Raw genomic sequence first — 16829 nt, 5'->3', positions numbered from 1 at the left:
CCGGACCTCTCGAACAAAAAAAGAAACAAAAAAACAAAGAAACATAGTAAACTCAAAAAAGAGCGACACATACTCATGACTCAAGCCAATACTTCCACCGTTTCGACGATTGCTTCGGGAGCGTGCTCGAGTCAGCCCCCGATCTTTCGCCGCCAGTGGATCCCGGTTGTCCATTAACTCGACGCCCTTTAATGCATCGGGCAGCAAACCTCTACGGTGTTTTGACACTCGTCGATGCGTGACCGTTGCCTGCTATACGTCGCCCGATCCATTTTGCACCGCGATTTATTCTCGTCGCCCCGATAACAGTGGCCGCGAGTAATCGTCGCGGTGGCCACCTCTCGTATTTCATCGAAGACAGAGACGACGTACCGTCGAGGGGTTGAAAACAGACAGAGAGGGTGAGAGAGGGAGGGATGTCGTCGTCCAACGGTTCCGGAAGCGGACGAAGTGCTGCAATCCCGCGAAAGATGTGTGGCTCGGGCCGGAAGCGGACCGGCGGCGGATATAAATTGAATCGGGGCCGCGCATCCGACGCGTAAAAGCGACTTTCCACGCCCTTTAAATTCCCGACGCGCGACTCTGTCCCCGTCCTACGCGAACGGACAGCCATTACGGAGCGGAAAACGCCAATAACTCTAGCCCTCGATGTTGATTTCACCTTCGATCGACCCCCTCCGATGACATCCGCGTGTTTCTAATTCAACAATTTCGATTCTCGAGGTCCGCGACGCGTGTCCAGCACTTAGACGCGTTTGGTGTACTGTGCATCGCTGGAAAGATGACCAGCGAGACAGTACAGAGGCGTGGCGGACACCTGACTCCGCCCACCGCCTTTCACTTTTCAGTAGCCCCCACTCCCACGCCGCTCGCCTCGCGCTACTTCGTTCGGTGTACTGTGCGTTAGTGGAAAGATGACCAGCGAGACGGCACAGAGACGTGAGGGACAGTTAACTCCGCCCACCGCCTTTCACTTTTCCGTAGCCCCCACTCTCGAACCGCTCACCTCACGTTATTTCGTTCGGTGTACTGTGCGTTACTAAAAAGATGACCAGCGTCTTTTGAAAATATGTTATAGAATTCAAAGTAAATTTCTTTGAACAAGCAGTTCAAACCAATCATTTTGACTGGTTGGTAAATCTAGGGTTAAGAACAGGTGTAGTCCAATAGAATCAATCGTAACAACATTCCTTCCGCTCGTAACTTTCCAGTTAATGCACAGTACTTTGGAGAGAAATTGCATACTACTCTTAAATAGTATTGCTACTTTACAACTTTCAACCCTTCACCGAATTGTAAGATATTGAGAGGAATAATCTCTTAGAAGCATACTCTAAAATATGACTAGCTGGTTGATACTTCTACGAATAGAACAGAATAAAAATAGGTGATGTAATTTTTAACCAGTTAAAATGGCAATTTTAAACATTTTTATTTCGTTTAAATTGTCTGGAATTTCTGGAATCTTATCGAATTGAAAATTAAAGAAACCCAGTTACAGAGAATGCTTTTAAAAAATGGTAACATTTGTTGCTCACCGTTGTCTAATTCTTAAAAAATTATATCCCTCGTCTCGTCCCCTTGACTCTTGAACTTTTCACTTTTGTAAATAAATGGTTTCCCACTCGTAGCGAAACGAACCCAAAGGACTCGTTCGTTCGTGGACTTTCGACGATATTGAAAAATCGAAAAATGTATCTATTATATCCGACTGGGTCGGAACACGCAGAAACTGGATACGACGTATGCTAGTTCGAGATCCCGGCAAACTCTCCCGAGGGGAAAGCCGAGGATATTGAATATCAGATCGCGTGTCCCCGGCGTGTTTATTCGCGCGACGCCGAACCCGCGCGGGAAACAAAATCCTGTGCCCGAAGGGTAGTACACGATCGCGCGGAGGAAAGTCTTTTATCGTGGCTGAACCGTGATTGAAAGTAGGTGTATAAAGATCGCTGCCCGTTTCAGCACCCTCCACAACCCAGGGGACGATACTGCGTTATTGGGTCCCGCTGTCTTTCCACAACAGGAATATTCCACTTCGAACGGAGCCATAACGAGTTTCAGATTCGTTATCGCGAGTACCACGAACGAACAACAGCGTCGAGTAGAACGATCGAGAGAAAAATATCGAGAGAGGTTCGAGATACTTTGTATTTTCAATTCGACGCCAATCCATGTGTAAATTAATCACGAATATTGTAACTCGAGGTTCAACTTGCGTGTTTATTATTTTTTTAGAGAAATTAAATAATTCGTTAAGAGTGTTTCCCGAATCTCGTGTAAAAAGTACGATCAGTTAACTCTCTACTGTCCGTCCGCGAGAAGAAGACCAACGAGCGATTCCATCCCCACTCCAGCGCTCCTAGTAACACGCCCAGAGTCGCTACTGGCCGTTCTCGCTCTCCGTCACCTCCCCTGGAAGCTGGAGTGGGGATGGACTCACGCCCCTAGTAACACGCGCAGCGTCGCTACTGGCCGCTGTCGCGCTCCGTCACCGCCCTTGACTCCGCCCAGTCAGGGGAGGCGGATACTCGTTGGCCTTCTTCTCGCGAACGGACTGTACCTCGGACACCTATATTCTTCGGTAATGAACCTTCTACGACTTCAATAAGTTTCTAACCATAAGTTCCTCAATTTCGAACAACAAAAAGTTACTTCGAGAAACGAAATATTTCCAATAGTACCGATACCGTGCACTCTCGTGCAAATAGAAGACAAAGAGAGATAATCCCTGGAAAGTTAATGTCTCTACTACAGAAATGATCATTCGACGATCCGACGTCGCTACAGAAGTCATCCTTTCGCAATCTGATGACGTGAAATGTCATCGAAGATACCTCGAAAGATCGGATAAACACCATGGTCGGATTCCTATTCGTGACAACGTTCTGGAGGTGGTCGGTAGGAGGAATCCGCGAGTACCTCTCGCGGAATATCCCTTCTCCAGGAGTCAACGAGAATCCAGGTCTTTGGTGTACGGTCAGGAGATCGGTAAGGTAGCTTTACATCGCCGCGCGTAGCTCCGGGTACATGCCGCCACCGAGAGACAAATGGCGACAGTTATCTCGGGAGGACCTACGAGGACGGGTGGGGAGGTAGAGAAAGATAAAGAGAAATACGGGAGAGGACTGAAATCACTCGGTGAACGAACGGGGGGGTTGGGTCGAACGGTGGGGTGCAGGGTTTGGAACACAGACGGAGTCGAGCAAGGAAGATGGGATGAAAACATCGATTGCAGGGGCTTGTAACACCGCGGTACGAACAGAGGGATCAGGCCGAGCGATAAACCAAGCGGCCTGGAAAATGCCGGATCAACGGCGCGATGTTTCAGCAAAAACTGTCTGGAATCGGTACATCCTCGGCTCAAGGAGATGGAGGGAAAGGAGCGGACTGTAACGGGCCAAAGGAAAAAACGTAGAGGTTATACTCTCGTTTCTGACTAAGGATTCCTACCACCATGGACCGTAGCTAGCCGTGTATATGTGTACATACCTATCGCGTTATACGCGACATTATAGCTTGCTACTGCGGACTTCATCTTGCACCCCACTCTGGGCCAACCCCAGCCACGAATCCCGACGGATTTATGAGGAAAGTAATACGAATTAAACTGACGTCTGTCCCTGTTCCCTGAGTGCGGGGTATGTGTATGCGAGAACGTTGGAGAGCAGCGAGCTGGATCGAGAAACAAACGACGTACCCTCGAGAGAACGAAGATACGGTTCAACGAGGAAAATTTTGTGCCATCGTCAACGATTCAATGTATATTCTAAAGGTATTAACGAAACGGATAAAATTGGGGTATTAGATACAGGTGGATGGAATTGGGAGGAACATAGAGACAAGAATATAATCGCGAACTGATAGTTTCGAAAGTGGATTGTGCGTGTACGTGGAAAGAGAACTGTAATCTGTGGTGGAAGAGTGGTGTGGATTGGAAGTAGAACACTTTTCGAAAATACGGAGCGACATCTGCGAAGGGGTTGTGGAAACCTTGCGAGAAAACTGCAATTCGACTAGTAACCACTCTAATCTCCGATCGGTAACACGTTACCGACATATGGTATATTCAACGATACTAGAACTGTTTAGTTGTGAATTTAATGGTAAAGAAATGGAATATCGATGGAGGATTCGTCGATACGGTAACCACTCGATAGAAAATCACTTTACCATTAACATTCTTGAGTCGTTTTCAACGTTATCGGTATAGAAGCGAATAAAGTTTCACCGCTGGTAGGTGTGGAAATTAAAACTAACCATGACGAAAATAAATTATTTTGGTTGGAGTTAAAATCATATATAAGATATAATGTAGACATTGAAAATAGAAATACCGACATGTAAGATGTTAGTGGTTTTGGAGCGACCTTTTCTTTTACGAACGACGAGTCTAGGAACTATAATCAATTCGAGAGGTCGGTAAAAATAGTAAAGGTAGAAAATCTCCTCAAATAAATCTATGGATCTATAAAAAATCTACAATCTTGTAAAATTTTTTGACAATGCGTTACTAAAATAGTTCAGGTTGCATCTATGAGATTGAATAGAACGTACTATCAAAAAATTTTTCTAGACTGGAAGTTTTGATAGATCTAAAGATACATTTGGGGAAATTTCCTACCTTTACCACCTTTACCGACTTCTCCAATTGAATATGGTTCTTAGATTCGTCTTTTGTAAACGAAGAGGTCGCTCCAAAACCACTGATACCTTACATATCGGTATTTCTATTTTCAATGCCTAGGTTTCAATGTTTATGGTTAGTTTTAATATAATAATACTTACCAACGGTAACATTTTATTCGATTGTAAATCGATAATGTAGGAAATGACATGGAAATGGTAAGAGTGCTCGCGTAACCGCAGTTCATATAACAAGCAATTGCCTACAATCTTTAGTTTATATCTCATTGGGGTTTATTGTTCTATTTGAAGGTATGAATATTATATACCTCGTTTGTGATAGAATCTGATCATTTTATTCTTCTATCTAATCGAAACGCGAGGAACTCGATACTATTTATTATCGTTATATCTTCGAGATTAGCACCGTTATTCTACTACATGATATTTCTACAATTATTTTAGCGTTCTTAATTTCGTTTTGTAAGTACTATACTTTCCTGATCGTGAATTAATTCAAATCACGCGCCAATGTATTTCGTAATTGCCACATGATAGTAGCAACTAGCGACTCTCGCGGCAGTACACCGTACGAACAGCTCGTTCTGATCAATAAGCCGCATATTTCAGGTGTCGGTAAGGTTATTCCGGCATGATAACGTGACGGATTGCCATTCTGCTGATCAAAACCGCTCAGTGTGATAACAGGTATGTGTGTTTGTTACTACGATTCACGCCGTTGTTTTTATTTTAAATAATATCGCGAGAAACCACATTGTATCCAAGAGATACATTGCACAGTGTTCGGTTGTATATAGGAAATACGACAGGAGTAGATTCGGGACATTGAAATAAGAATAAAAAGACTCCGTGTAAACATACCTAGGTCCTATTCGATCTTATTTACGTGTTACAGCGTATATTGTGTCGCAGTAATTTCATTCGCAGTGATCCAACTTCTCTTGATCGCCGGCTTTAAGATTTGTCACTTGAACGTTGACGTGTCGTGTCATTATCGATAAAATTCTTCTGTGTTCAAACAAATTCGAACACTCGCGAATCGTAACTGAAACTCTTCCGGGACGGTTGACGCCTAGCGCCACTCGTGTCCACGCAAAGAAATACTAAAAGGACCCGAAGTTCGGCGGGATAATTTGGATAATTTGATTTCTGCTTTTTCCATAAAAGAAAATTCTCAGTTTAAAATAACCTTATCACCCGGTTAAGGTCCGTCTATTATCGACATTATTACTCCTCGTTTGTAACAGTAATATTAGATTGTTCGGAAAGTCATTTCCTTTTTTTTTTTTGGTGAAAATGAAACACGATTTTTTCAAAGTGTACAAACATTTTATTAAATTATATATTCTCCATTTTGGAAAACGAAATGACTTTCCGAACAACTCGATATATGTTTCTATACTTTTATATAACGTGCTGTAGGGAATCATTTTCAAACTTTTTTTTCTCGAATACAGGAATCGTGATAAAAATAACGAATTTATTCTTAATTTATACGAATTCGATCTGTATGTTATTTTTTATTTTCGTCGATATTTTGTCACACACACAACACTACCCGAGACTCTTATCTCTCGGTAAAGAAATGTTATCTAATATTGATTTATCCACCGATTTAATTCGCGCTGACGGAATCGATTGAACAAATCGGTACACATTCCTTTATTAAAAGGCAATAATAACGTTCGAAACGCGATAAAAATACACGGTAAAAACTGAAATGCAAAAAACGTGATCTGTACACGTCCGCAGTTTCTCGTTCGAGATGAACGATTCAGGAAAAACGTTTTAATCGTTGTTACGTAATTGAGTACACCGATAGCTGAAAGTGTTTATGCAGTTTATTGCACCGTTAAAAATAATTGCGTACACGATGATTCATCAGAATCCGATCCAGTCGCGCGTGATATTTCTTTTCGCTTACTCGGATCATTTTCGTATATTAACGCTACGAAGAGGAAATTATGCATCGATCGATTTATAAACATTGACAAAAACTCGCGTAAAAAAAATTAATATCGCAAAAATTGTACAGAAAGAAGAGAAAAATTGTTTCTTTACTCTCTGTACAGTGAACTTCAAAGAGACTTGTCTCAAAACAATTTATAAAATTATAGTAATAACTATAGAAGCACTTTTAATAAAAATTGAAAAATATTAGCCCTCGTATATCCGTAAAAAAATTTAATATCGTAACAATTGTACAGAAAGAAGAGAAAAATTTTTTCTTTACTCTCTGTACAGTGAACTCCAAAGAGACTTGTCTCAAAACAATTTATAAAATTGTAACAACAATCATAGAAACACTTTTAATAAAAATTGAAAAATACAAGTCCTCGTGTAACTGTAAAAAAATTTAATATCACAACAATTGTACAGAAAGAAGGGAAAAATTTTTTCTTTACTCTCTGTACAGTGAACTTCAAAGAGACTGATCTCAAAACAATTTATAAAATTGTAACAACAATCATAGAAACACTTTTAATAAAAATTGAAAAATACTAGTCCTTGTGTTACTGTAAAAAAATTTAATATCGTAACAATTGTACAGAAAGAAGGGAAAAATTTTTTCTTTATTCTCTGTATAGTGAACTTCAAAGAGACTGATCTCAAAACAATTTATAAAATTGTAACATCAATTGTAGAAGCACCTTTAATAAAAATTGAAAAATTCTAGCCCCCGTGTAATCGCAAAAAAAAATTAATACCGCAACGACTTCAAAGAAAATAAAATAAAAATTTGTTCTTTAAAAAAAAACCATAGCTTACATATACATACACGGTGATGCAATTGGAAGAGTGCACCTGTGATCCTCGTTGCATTCGAGGATACAGGTATTGTGTTGCACAGTTCAATACGAGTACATACACGTTAATAAAGAACTCTGTTTGCACGAACCTCGTACACTATGGTGTTCTATTTGGCAATTGATACGACGTCGAAGCCTTGAAATTAACGACGCTTGCATATTTTACAACGCGTCTGGGTCTAATGAAAGACACGCATAACGTGGAATTGACGATCGCGCGCGATAACAGTGTCTTTGTGTTTTCTATATCGCGTATATATCCAACGCGAAACAATTGGCCACCCCTTGTGTGGGGAAACGTTACTCAGCGAATACTGAAATGGGAATTCTCATCGACTCGTTGCGCGATAAATTACGGTAACAAATGGAAAAATTACAATAGGTCGGAACGATTTTATTTTATCTCCGGGTAACGTTCGCTCCATTTTTCCGAACAACAAATTTTTATCTCCAGTTGTAAACCCTTTATGTAGAAAACATTATTCAGCAGATCCTGGAATGAAAGTCGAACGATTCAATGGGCGATAAATTACGGTAGCGAATGGAAAAAATTACAACGACAGGGACAACAATTTTATTTTATTCTCGTTTGCTCGGGTTGCATTTGTTGGAACGTTTGGAGACAAAGTTCATCTCGAAGGGTGGAGCTTTTGTGTAGAAAATATTACACGGTAAAATTCTTGAACGAAAGTCAAACGATTCGATCTGCGACAAATTACACGAAAAGAAATTGAAAAATTATAACACGAACGATTCGATTTTATTCTAGTGGGTTCTCGTCCCGTTTCTCGAAAGATTTCTGATAAATTTTATCTCGAGCATAAACCAGTATGGCGTAAAATTTATCTGAGATTAGGTAACAAATAATCGTTTGAAATAATTGGGTTATTTTCGATATTTTATTATTTTTAAAGTGAATAATTTTTATATGTAGTTAGAAAAAAAAAATCGTCTTTTTATTCGTACGATATTGATTAAAAATAATTCATCATATCTATGCACAAGCTTGATAAAAAATTAGACAAAGATGTTCTTTTAATTTCTATATTATTGTAAATATTACGGAAATCTTTTCGGAAATTAAAAAAGTATCATTTATAATTACTTTCTTAGCACATGACTATAGTATTTTTATCGAGGACCAAGTGACTAACTTACTTTCTTTCGTTTCTTTCCTTTCAATTCGAGTTACTCAATTGATTCGAGCTACTCGTTTTAATCTTAGTTACTCAGTCCATTCGAACTACTCGTTTCAATTCGAATTACTCGATTTATTCAAGCTACTCGTTTCAATTTGAATCACTCGATTCATTCAAGCTACCCATTTCAATTTGACTTACTCGATTTATTTGAACTACTCGTTTTACTTCGAATTACTCAATTCATTCAAGGTACTCGTTTCAATTTGAATTACACAGTTCATTCGAACTACTCATTTCACTTCGAATTATTCGATTCATTTGATCTACTCGTTTCAATTCGAGTTACTCAGTTCATTCAAGCTACTCGTTTCAATTCTAGTTACTTGATTCATTCGAGCTACTCGTTTCAATTCGAGTTATTCGATTCATTCGATCTACTCGTTTCAATTCGAATTACTTAGTTTATTCAAGCTACTTGTTTCAATTCTAGTTACTCGGTTCATTCGAGCTATCGTTTCAATTCGAATTATTCGATTCATTTTAACTACTCATTTCAATTCGAATTATTCAGTTCATTCGACTTACTCGTTTCAATTCAAATTACTCGATTCATTCGATCTACTCGTTTCACTTCGAATTACTCGATTCATCTCAAACTACTCGTTTCACTTCGATCCACCTGAATCTCTCAAGCTACTCGATTCTTCAAGTTCTCGGATGGGATCGAAAATCCAAAGTCGATTCGAATTTCGAGTTACTCGAGTATTCGACTGTTCTAAGCCCTCCATTCGAACCAGATCGAGCGACGCAAGCAGTTAGCGATCCACCGCAACACCGTGGTCTGGGTTAATAGCGTTGACCTCGTTCGCAATTTTCATCGGCGGTGATCGTCATACGCCGCGGAATCCGTCGTGACGGTGATACCATTCTCGTGACGAATTTCGAATTCGACAGACTCGCCTGTCGTGGAAATTGAATTCCACGACACGAATTCCGTCACCGGACCGTTCCAACTTGATCGACAGACCGTCAACCCCCATCGTGAAAATCGAAGTTCCAATTTCGACACAAAATCGACACGCGAAACAACCGCCACGGAATCGATTATTGCGAACGAGAATTACTTTTCGAAGTTTTCGCGCGGATTCGTTCCAGATATGTCGCACAGCAAGAACGCGAACTGCGTCGGGGAACCGGAAGATGGCGTGCCTGTTCTACGAGCCAACGACAAGATACGAGGGAGGCTGAAGACCTTGAGCGACCACTTCGCGAGGAAGTACAACATCGAGCCTTCGTTCTTCGTCAGAGTTCCGGGAAGGTATCTGGAATCTTTTTAGCGTTTAATGGAGATGTAATTTTTATTTATTAACTCGAGAAGGAAAATATTTTTGTAAAGTTTCGAATCAAATTTGTAGCTTTGAAAAATGTTTCGAAGATACTGATTACGAACGAAATTGATTCGGTTGAGTCGAGTGCCTTGTAAATACTTTCTTCTCGAAGAATTTTAGAAATTTGTCAACTGGAGGAGCGAAATATTCGTAATGATTTAAATTGAGTTGTTAAATTTAGAAAATGTTTTAAAGACACTAGTCATGAATAAAATTGAGTCGGTTGAGTCGAGTGCCTTGTAAATAATTTCTTCTCGTAGAATTTCAGAAATTTATCAACTCGAAGAGCGAAATATTCGTAATAATTTCAATAATTTTCGTAGCTTCACAAAGTGTTCTTAAAACAAGAAGTAAATTCTACTCGCAATCAGTGAAACGATAAGGAACTGTATATCTCGATGCACTTCCTCTCACGAAGCTATAAATACGTTTCGGTGCAATACGTACACGAATGACTATAGAATTGTTTATGTTCAAGATACATCTTTTCATCGTTACAACAAGTGCAATATATATATTTCTAAACTTTCACTGGTTAACTTTCTCCCGATTTTAACGTCTACGTTATTTACGACGAATCGAAGATCTTTTCGTTACAAGCTCGTTTATTTGTAGCATTTGTAGCATTGTACGACTATCGACGATTCCATTTCTCCGAAGAGTAATTGCGTTTGTTCTGTTCGTTCGTTCGTTCGCAGAGTTAATTTAATTGGCGAGCACATCGATTATTGCGGGTATGCTGTTTGTCCGATGGCCATCGAACAGGATATCCTCGTTGCAGTGGCCCTCTCAAAAGGCGACATCCGTCTTACCAATCTGGATTCGAAATACGAAGATTTCCAGTGCAACATAAACGATGTCAGGTCAGTGAGTTTAATTCGATCCGAGACAATTCGAGTGAACAAATTTTTGACAATTCTTTACCCGTAGATTCTACAGAGAGAATTTTACGTATTGTTCGTAACAATTTATCGTACTCGCGTGGAAGAAAATTATTGAAAATTTCATCTTGCGGAACGAGTTTCCGCGAGTTTTGGAGCACCGTGCGAACTGGTTTGAGGAGGTTTGTCAAATATCTAGCAGTTTGAGATTTTCCGCGTGAATGAACTTCACGAACGAACGCGCTGCAAAGTCAACACCGAAGTGCAATTTGTTTACTCCGACTGATATGTCGTGAAATTCAATTACCAAGGACAAACTTAATTACGTCTGAAGCTTTCGAGGGTTACAAGTAATTGGAGCGTCGTGCTAGGCTACTTCCGGAAATACGATCTAGGGTCGGGTTACAAATTTACCGCACTTTATCCTGAGACTCTTACTTGGATACTGTGAAAGAACCTTAATAGTACTGTCAAGGGAAAAATACATCGCGTTTTACACGGTCATTTTCAAGTTGAACCACTGAACTACGCTAATACGTTCTACGATTAGAAATACCAAAAAAGATTTGTAAAAATAAGAATTACTCGTAGGTATATATCTCTGTAACGGTCTATTTTTATTTCTGTTTCTAGAACATGGTGATATAGTTTGATAATTCGTAGGACTCTAGTTAGATACTAGGAGGACTCTAGTGGGACTCTAGTGGGGCTCTAGTAGGACTCTAGTGGAACTCTAATGGGACTCTAATGGAACTCTAGCGAGACTCAAGTGGAATATTGATAGGACTCTAGTAAGATACTCTTAAGACTCTAGTAGTACTCTAGTTGTACTCTGGTAGAACTCTAGTAAGACTCTAGTAGAACTCTAGGAGAACTATAATAGGATTCTAGCGAGATTCTAGTGGAACACTAATAGTACTGTAGTAAAATTCTATTAAGACTGTAGTAGGACTCTAGTAGAACTCTATAGATTCTCTAGTGGGACTCTAATGGAACTCTAGCGAGACACAAGTGGAACATTGATAGTAAGATTCTATTAAGACTCTAGTAGAACTCTATAGGTACTCTAGTGGGACTCTAGTAGGGCTCTAGTAGGACTCTAGTGGAACTCTAGCGAGACTCAAGTGGAACATTAATATGACTCTAGTAAGATACTATTAAAACTCTAGTAGTACTCTAGTTGTACTCTGGTAGAACTCTAGTAGGACTCTAGGAGAATTGTAATAGGACTCTAGTAGGGCTCTAAGAGAACTATAATAGGACCCTAGTAGAACTCTAGTGAGACTCTAATAAGAACCTAGTAGAGCTCTAGTAAAATTCTAGAACCAATATTGTTAAAATCCCTACTTGGATCGCCCAGATGTCGTTCACCCTCGTTGAGCCACGAGTGGATCGAGAATTCTCACTTAAACCCACAAAGAGTTAACGGCTGCCCAGTGTAAACGTATCGATGTCCCGATAGAACTTTCCTTCGTTCTTTTCTCAAACATTTCGCGCCCGCGTTTGCGGATCGATCGAGATACGAAATAAGTCCGAAGCTGATGCAAAATCCCCGTACATAACATCGGAATGCAATTTCACCGCGAGAATTTTCTGACCGGTGCATTTCCCGCGTAGGGGACAAAAATAAATGGCATTCGGCCCCGACGTGAAACTAATTTCCCGGAAAACCGCCGCGGTGGATGCTCCTGGTGGACGCTTCGCGTCGAGATTAAAGAAAGGCCGCAATAAAATGAAAGGTGGAACGATAAAGCCGACGGCCGCGTAATTACATTAGTCGACTCGGTGTTTAGCGGCCCGTCACTTGGAAATGCCCGCCGGCCAGGAGCAGTTCGCGTGGATGCGCGATCGCGAAATTTATTCGAGGAAATTATTCGACGACGCCATTGTGAAAATCGGCCAGATTACACGTTCAAACGAGGAAACTTCGCGGTAATGTCGGAACAAAATCACGTTCGTTTCCCCACGACGGAGATCGATGATAAAAATCGTTAAGATCGACCGATTGATGAAACGTTCGCGCGCCATTTTGTCTAGCGTTAACCCTCGCGTGGGTCCTCTCCGACCCAGAGAGAATTTCTCCTCGATCACACCTCTGTTGCAATCGTCTTTAGAAATTAATAACGTTACGATGAAATAATAGAATTTTTTATACAGAATATTTATTCAGACGTGGTCGAATTAAGGGTCCATTTGGACCCACGCGTGGTGATAAATCGCTGATCTTGCGAGGGGTAAATAATAATAATTCACGATTATACCATTCCAAGGGAACAATTGTTCGATTAGATCTCGTTTCGGTTCATTTTTGAATCTTTCTCAACGAAAATGCAAATTTGTTCGATTTTTAAACGACTTCGATCGTTTCGTGTCTTGCGTTATTTTTGAACGCGGTGTTCGCGCGTGAAAGAGAAACTCTTGATTTTGAAAATGAATATTAAAATATTTTAATTAACGCGTGTCTCGGTGCATTAAATTTATAAAGATCCACGGTTATTGATTTCCAAGTAACTTTAATTTGCAAATGGCGCCGAATCCGTGTACATTCGTAAACATTGCCAGAAACATATTTAAGAAAAATAAGAAACCACTCTGAAAGGTTGGAAGTGACCAGAACACCGGCTGGTCGGTCTGTCGCTTATTACGTAACGTCGCGAGTTACTTGCAGCTGGTTTTCTTTATTGAGCGTGAAAGTGCGGTTGTTGGAAAAATCGAGACGCTTGTAAGTCATCGGGTGACTCCATATTTTTCAAACGTACCCTTGGACATGATCAAGTGACTCTTGGAGGATCACTTCGAGACTTTTCTTGCATTTTCTGGTACGATTGTCGACGACGACTTCGAATCGAGTAATTGGAATCGTTGAACTCTCTTGCAATACCTATTATTGTATTTTTACAATTGAGCTGGTTAGCATGGTATTATCGAAACTTTTATCGTTAGGTTGTTCGGAAAGTCATTTCCTTTTCCAAAATGGGGAATGTATAATTTGATAAAAGGTTTGTACACTCTTAAAAAATCGTGCTTCATTTTCACCAAAAAAAATGAATTTCATTTATTTTGTCAAATATAATTTCTATTTTTATTAAAATTAAAGAATACACATTGCAAGAAGTTTAGAGATGCATTTTTCGGTACGAAAACTCAAGGTTCGAAAATTGATTTTGAATTATCGTTAAAAATCGATACTCTTTGTGAAATTGTGTCGATAAAGGAACAATTGTGTTATTGGCGGGAATACATTCGATCGTGGGTAATCAATCGCTAGCAAACAATCAAACACGGTCAATCATCAATGGTCAATGGAACACTTTCACTGAATACACACCGGAGACTCTCGTCAATAGTCGATCACTCATTATATATACACATCGACAGTTTCTGGCACTCTCCACCTACACTAGTTGATAAAATTAATCGCACAATGCGTACCGGTTGACTTTCACGATTCGAACAAAATTTATTTTATAGTTTAGGTTGGTCGAAATTTCGATAACGGGTTTGTAAAAAATTAACGAAAGTCAATAAACATAATACAATCAACATACAAGTAACATAAAATTCTAACAAACGTTTCGAGACGTTTTCAGATCTTGCATCGTCGATTCGTTGCAATTGTACGACAATGTTTGAAATTTAAAAAAATACGTCACGTGCACAGTTGGATAATTTCGATAATTCGATAAACAACTTCGATAACTCGAAGAAAATTGATTCGAGAGTTCACGATCCCCGAAATTTCTACAATCAAGCAAACACGAACTATTATATTATAAATATCTCCCGACATCTCCGGTATCGTCTCTCGGTTTGAATCGCGTATTAAAAAGTTTGAACGATCATTCCACCGACGAAAATTAACATCGTGGTTCACGTAGTTCTGAAATTAATCTTCAGCCTCGAGTCCGTGCCGTTTCAGCGGCAATAAAGTTGAATTCGAATTTAATAAAGCTAAGGAAACAGAAGCTGCCTAACTGGTCGCGGTATTTCTAATTAATCTTTCTCTCGTCGAGCACCGGGGGGAAGAATAACATCTGCATGCAATAACTACGGTCTCTTAGGTGGAAGAGAAAAATGAAGTTTGTCGCGATGTAAATGGAAAGTGCATAATGCGAGGAGGCAGCGCGATACGCTGTCCTAGCGCTGTGCGTTTCATCGTTCTTTATAACTTCTCTTGGGTTTTACGCGGCAAATGTATTCACGGGTATCCCCGAGGCTTGAAAGCTCCGATCGTAAAAAGAACGAATCCTTACGATAAGAAAGAAAGAAACCGTACAGTATAATTACCATCGGTAACACGTGAAACAAAATATTTCAATATTCGAAGAAATCTACAGAGTACTCTGTAACCACTGGTCGAGTAAAATTTCTTCACCATGTTTCAATCGTTCGTCTTCCTTTCAATATGGAAATGTAATAGATTGCTCGAACGAGTTTCGTCGTTCTATAAGTAATGGAGCTATTGAGTTCGTCGTTTTATTTTTTTTTAAAGATGATACCACTGTTCGATGAACATGTATGAAAATTCGTGTAGATCGTGTATATATTTACTGTTGTTCAAGGTTGAAGTAATATTTCCTTTACAATGGAAAAATCGAGAAAATTTATTAAACAACCCAGTGAATTTCGAATTTCGGTAAAAATTAACGATAACTATTCATTCGTGTAACGAATATAGTATACACGTGTGTGTTCGCTCGATGCAAATTCTCCCGAACGGTAATTAACGCAAAATTTTAACTTGTATTCTATCGATGTTAAATATTTTGCTCGCGATTTAAATATTATTCTTACGATCACGAGCGCAAAAATGTATCGGGAATTTTATTCGTGTATAAGGTGTTTTACAATCGTTCGTGAAACGTTCACTGTCGAATCAAAATATTCACTTTTATCGTGTATTTCGCACGTTAGATAACAGAGAAATTTTTATTAATCTACTCACCCCCCTACTCTTGAACGAAGAAAAATTTTCAAAGCCAATTGTAATCTACATCGAACGATAATTCTTTTTCAAAGAATACAATATTCCAACTTTTCTCAATTATTCTCTTATCATTATCTTGTATATTACCAAAGAAATAATTATTATTATCCTTCTTTCTCTCAATTATCCTCTTATTATCATTGTCTTGTACATTACCAAAAGAATAATAATTATCATCATCTTTCTCTCAATAATCTCCTTATCCTCTTCATTGTCTTGTACATTACCAAAAGAATAATAATTATCATCATCTTTCTCTCAATAATCTCCTTATCCTCCTCATTGTCATGTACATTACCAAAGAAATAATAATCATTATTGTTCTTTTTCTCAATTATCCTCTTATCGTCCTCATTGTCTTGTACATTACCAAAGAAATAATAATTATTATCCTTCTTTTTCTCAATTATCCTCTTATATTATAATCTTGTACATTACCAAAGAAATAATAATTATTATCCTTCTTTTTCTCAATTATCCTCTTATATTATAATCTTGTACATTACCAAAGAAATAATAATCATTATTGTTCTTTTTCTCAATTATCCTCTTATATTATAATCTTGTACATTACCAAAGGAATAATAATTATCAAATTTTTTTTTCTCAATTATCTTCTTATCGTTTACATCATCTTACACATTACCAAAGAAATAATAACTATCATCTTTCTTTCTCTCAATCATCCCCTTATTATCATCGTCTTGTACATTACGAAAGAAATAACAATTATCGAATTTTTTTTCTCAATTATCTTCTTATCGTTCACATCATCTTGCACATTACCAAAGAAATAATAACGATCATCTTTCTTTCTCTCAATCATCCCCTTATTATCATCGTCTTGTACATTACGAAAGAAATAACAATTATCGAATTTTTTTTTCTCAATTATCTTCTTATCGTTCACATCATCTTGCACATTACCAAAGAAATAATAACTATCATCTTTCTTTCTCTCAATCATCCCCTTA

The 16829-nt window shown here is 38.8% G+C and overlaps 1 protein-coding gene across 4 annotated transcripts in view; it reads left to right on the top strand.

The window, feature by feature from the left end:
- Positions 1 to 5236: 5236 nt before the first annotated feature.
- Galk (N-acetylgalactosamine kinase) overlaps positions 5237 to 16829 on the top strand; it is a 36903-nt gene continuing 25310 nt past the window's right edge. For all 4 annotated transcript variants that reach the window (XR_012992424.1, XR_012992423.1, XM_076314140.1 and 1 more), the window contains exons 1-3: positions 5237 to 5334; positions 9755 to 9917; positions 10686 to 10850. Coding sequence is in view for 2 of the 4 variants with exons in the window: in XM_076314140.1 (XP_076170255.1) it covers positions 9757 to 9917; positions 10686 to 10850 (326 nt within the window). In the remaining 2 variants the exon portion in view is untranslated. The remainder of the gene's footprint in view (positions 5335 to 9754; positions 9918 to 10685; positions 10851 to 16829) is intronic.

Source organism: Ptiloglossa arizonensis, chromosome 6 (genome assembly GCF_051014685.1).
Source record: "Ptiloglossa arizonensis isolate GNS036 chromosome 6, iyPtiAriz1_principal, whole genome shotgun sequence".
Lineage (NCBI taxonomy): Eukaryota > Metazoa > Arthropoda > Insecta > Hymenoptera > Colletidae > Ptiloglossa > Ptiloglossa arizonensis.
This window is presented reverse-complemented; position numbering and strand designations above follow the sequence as displayed.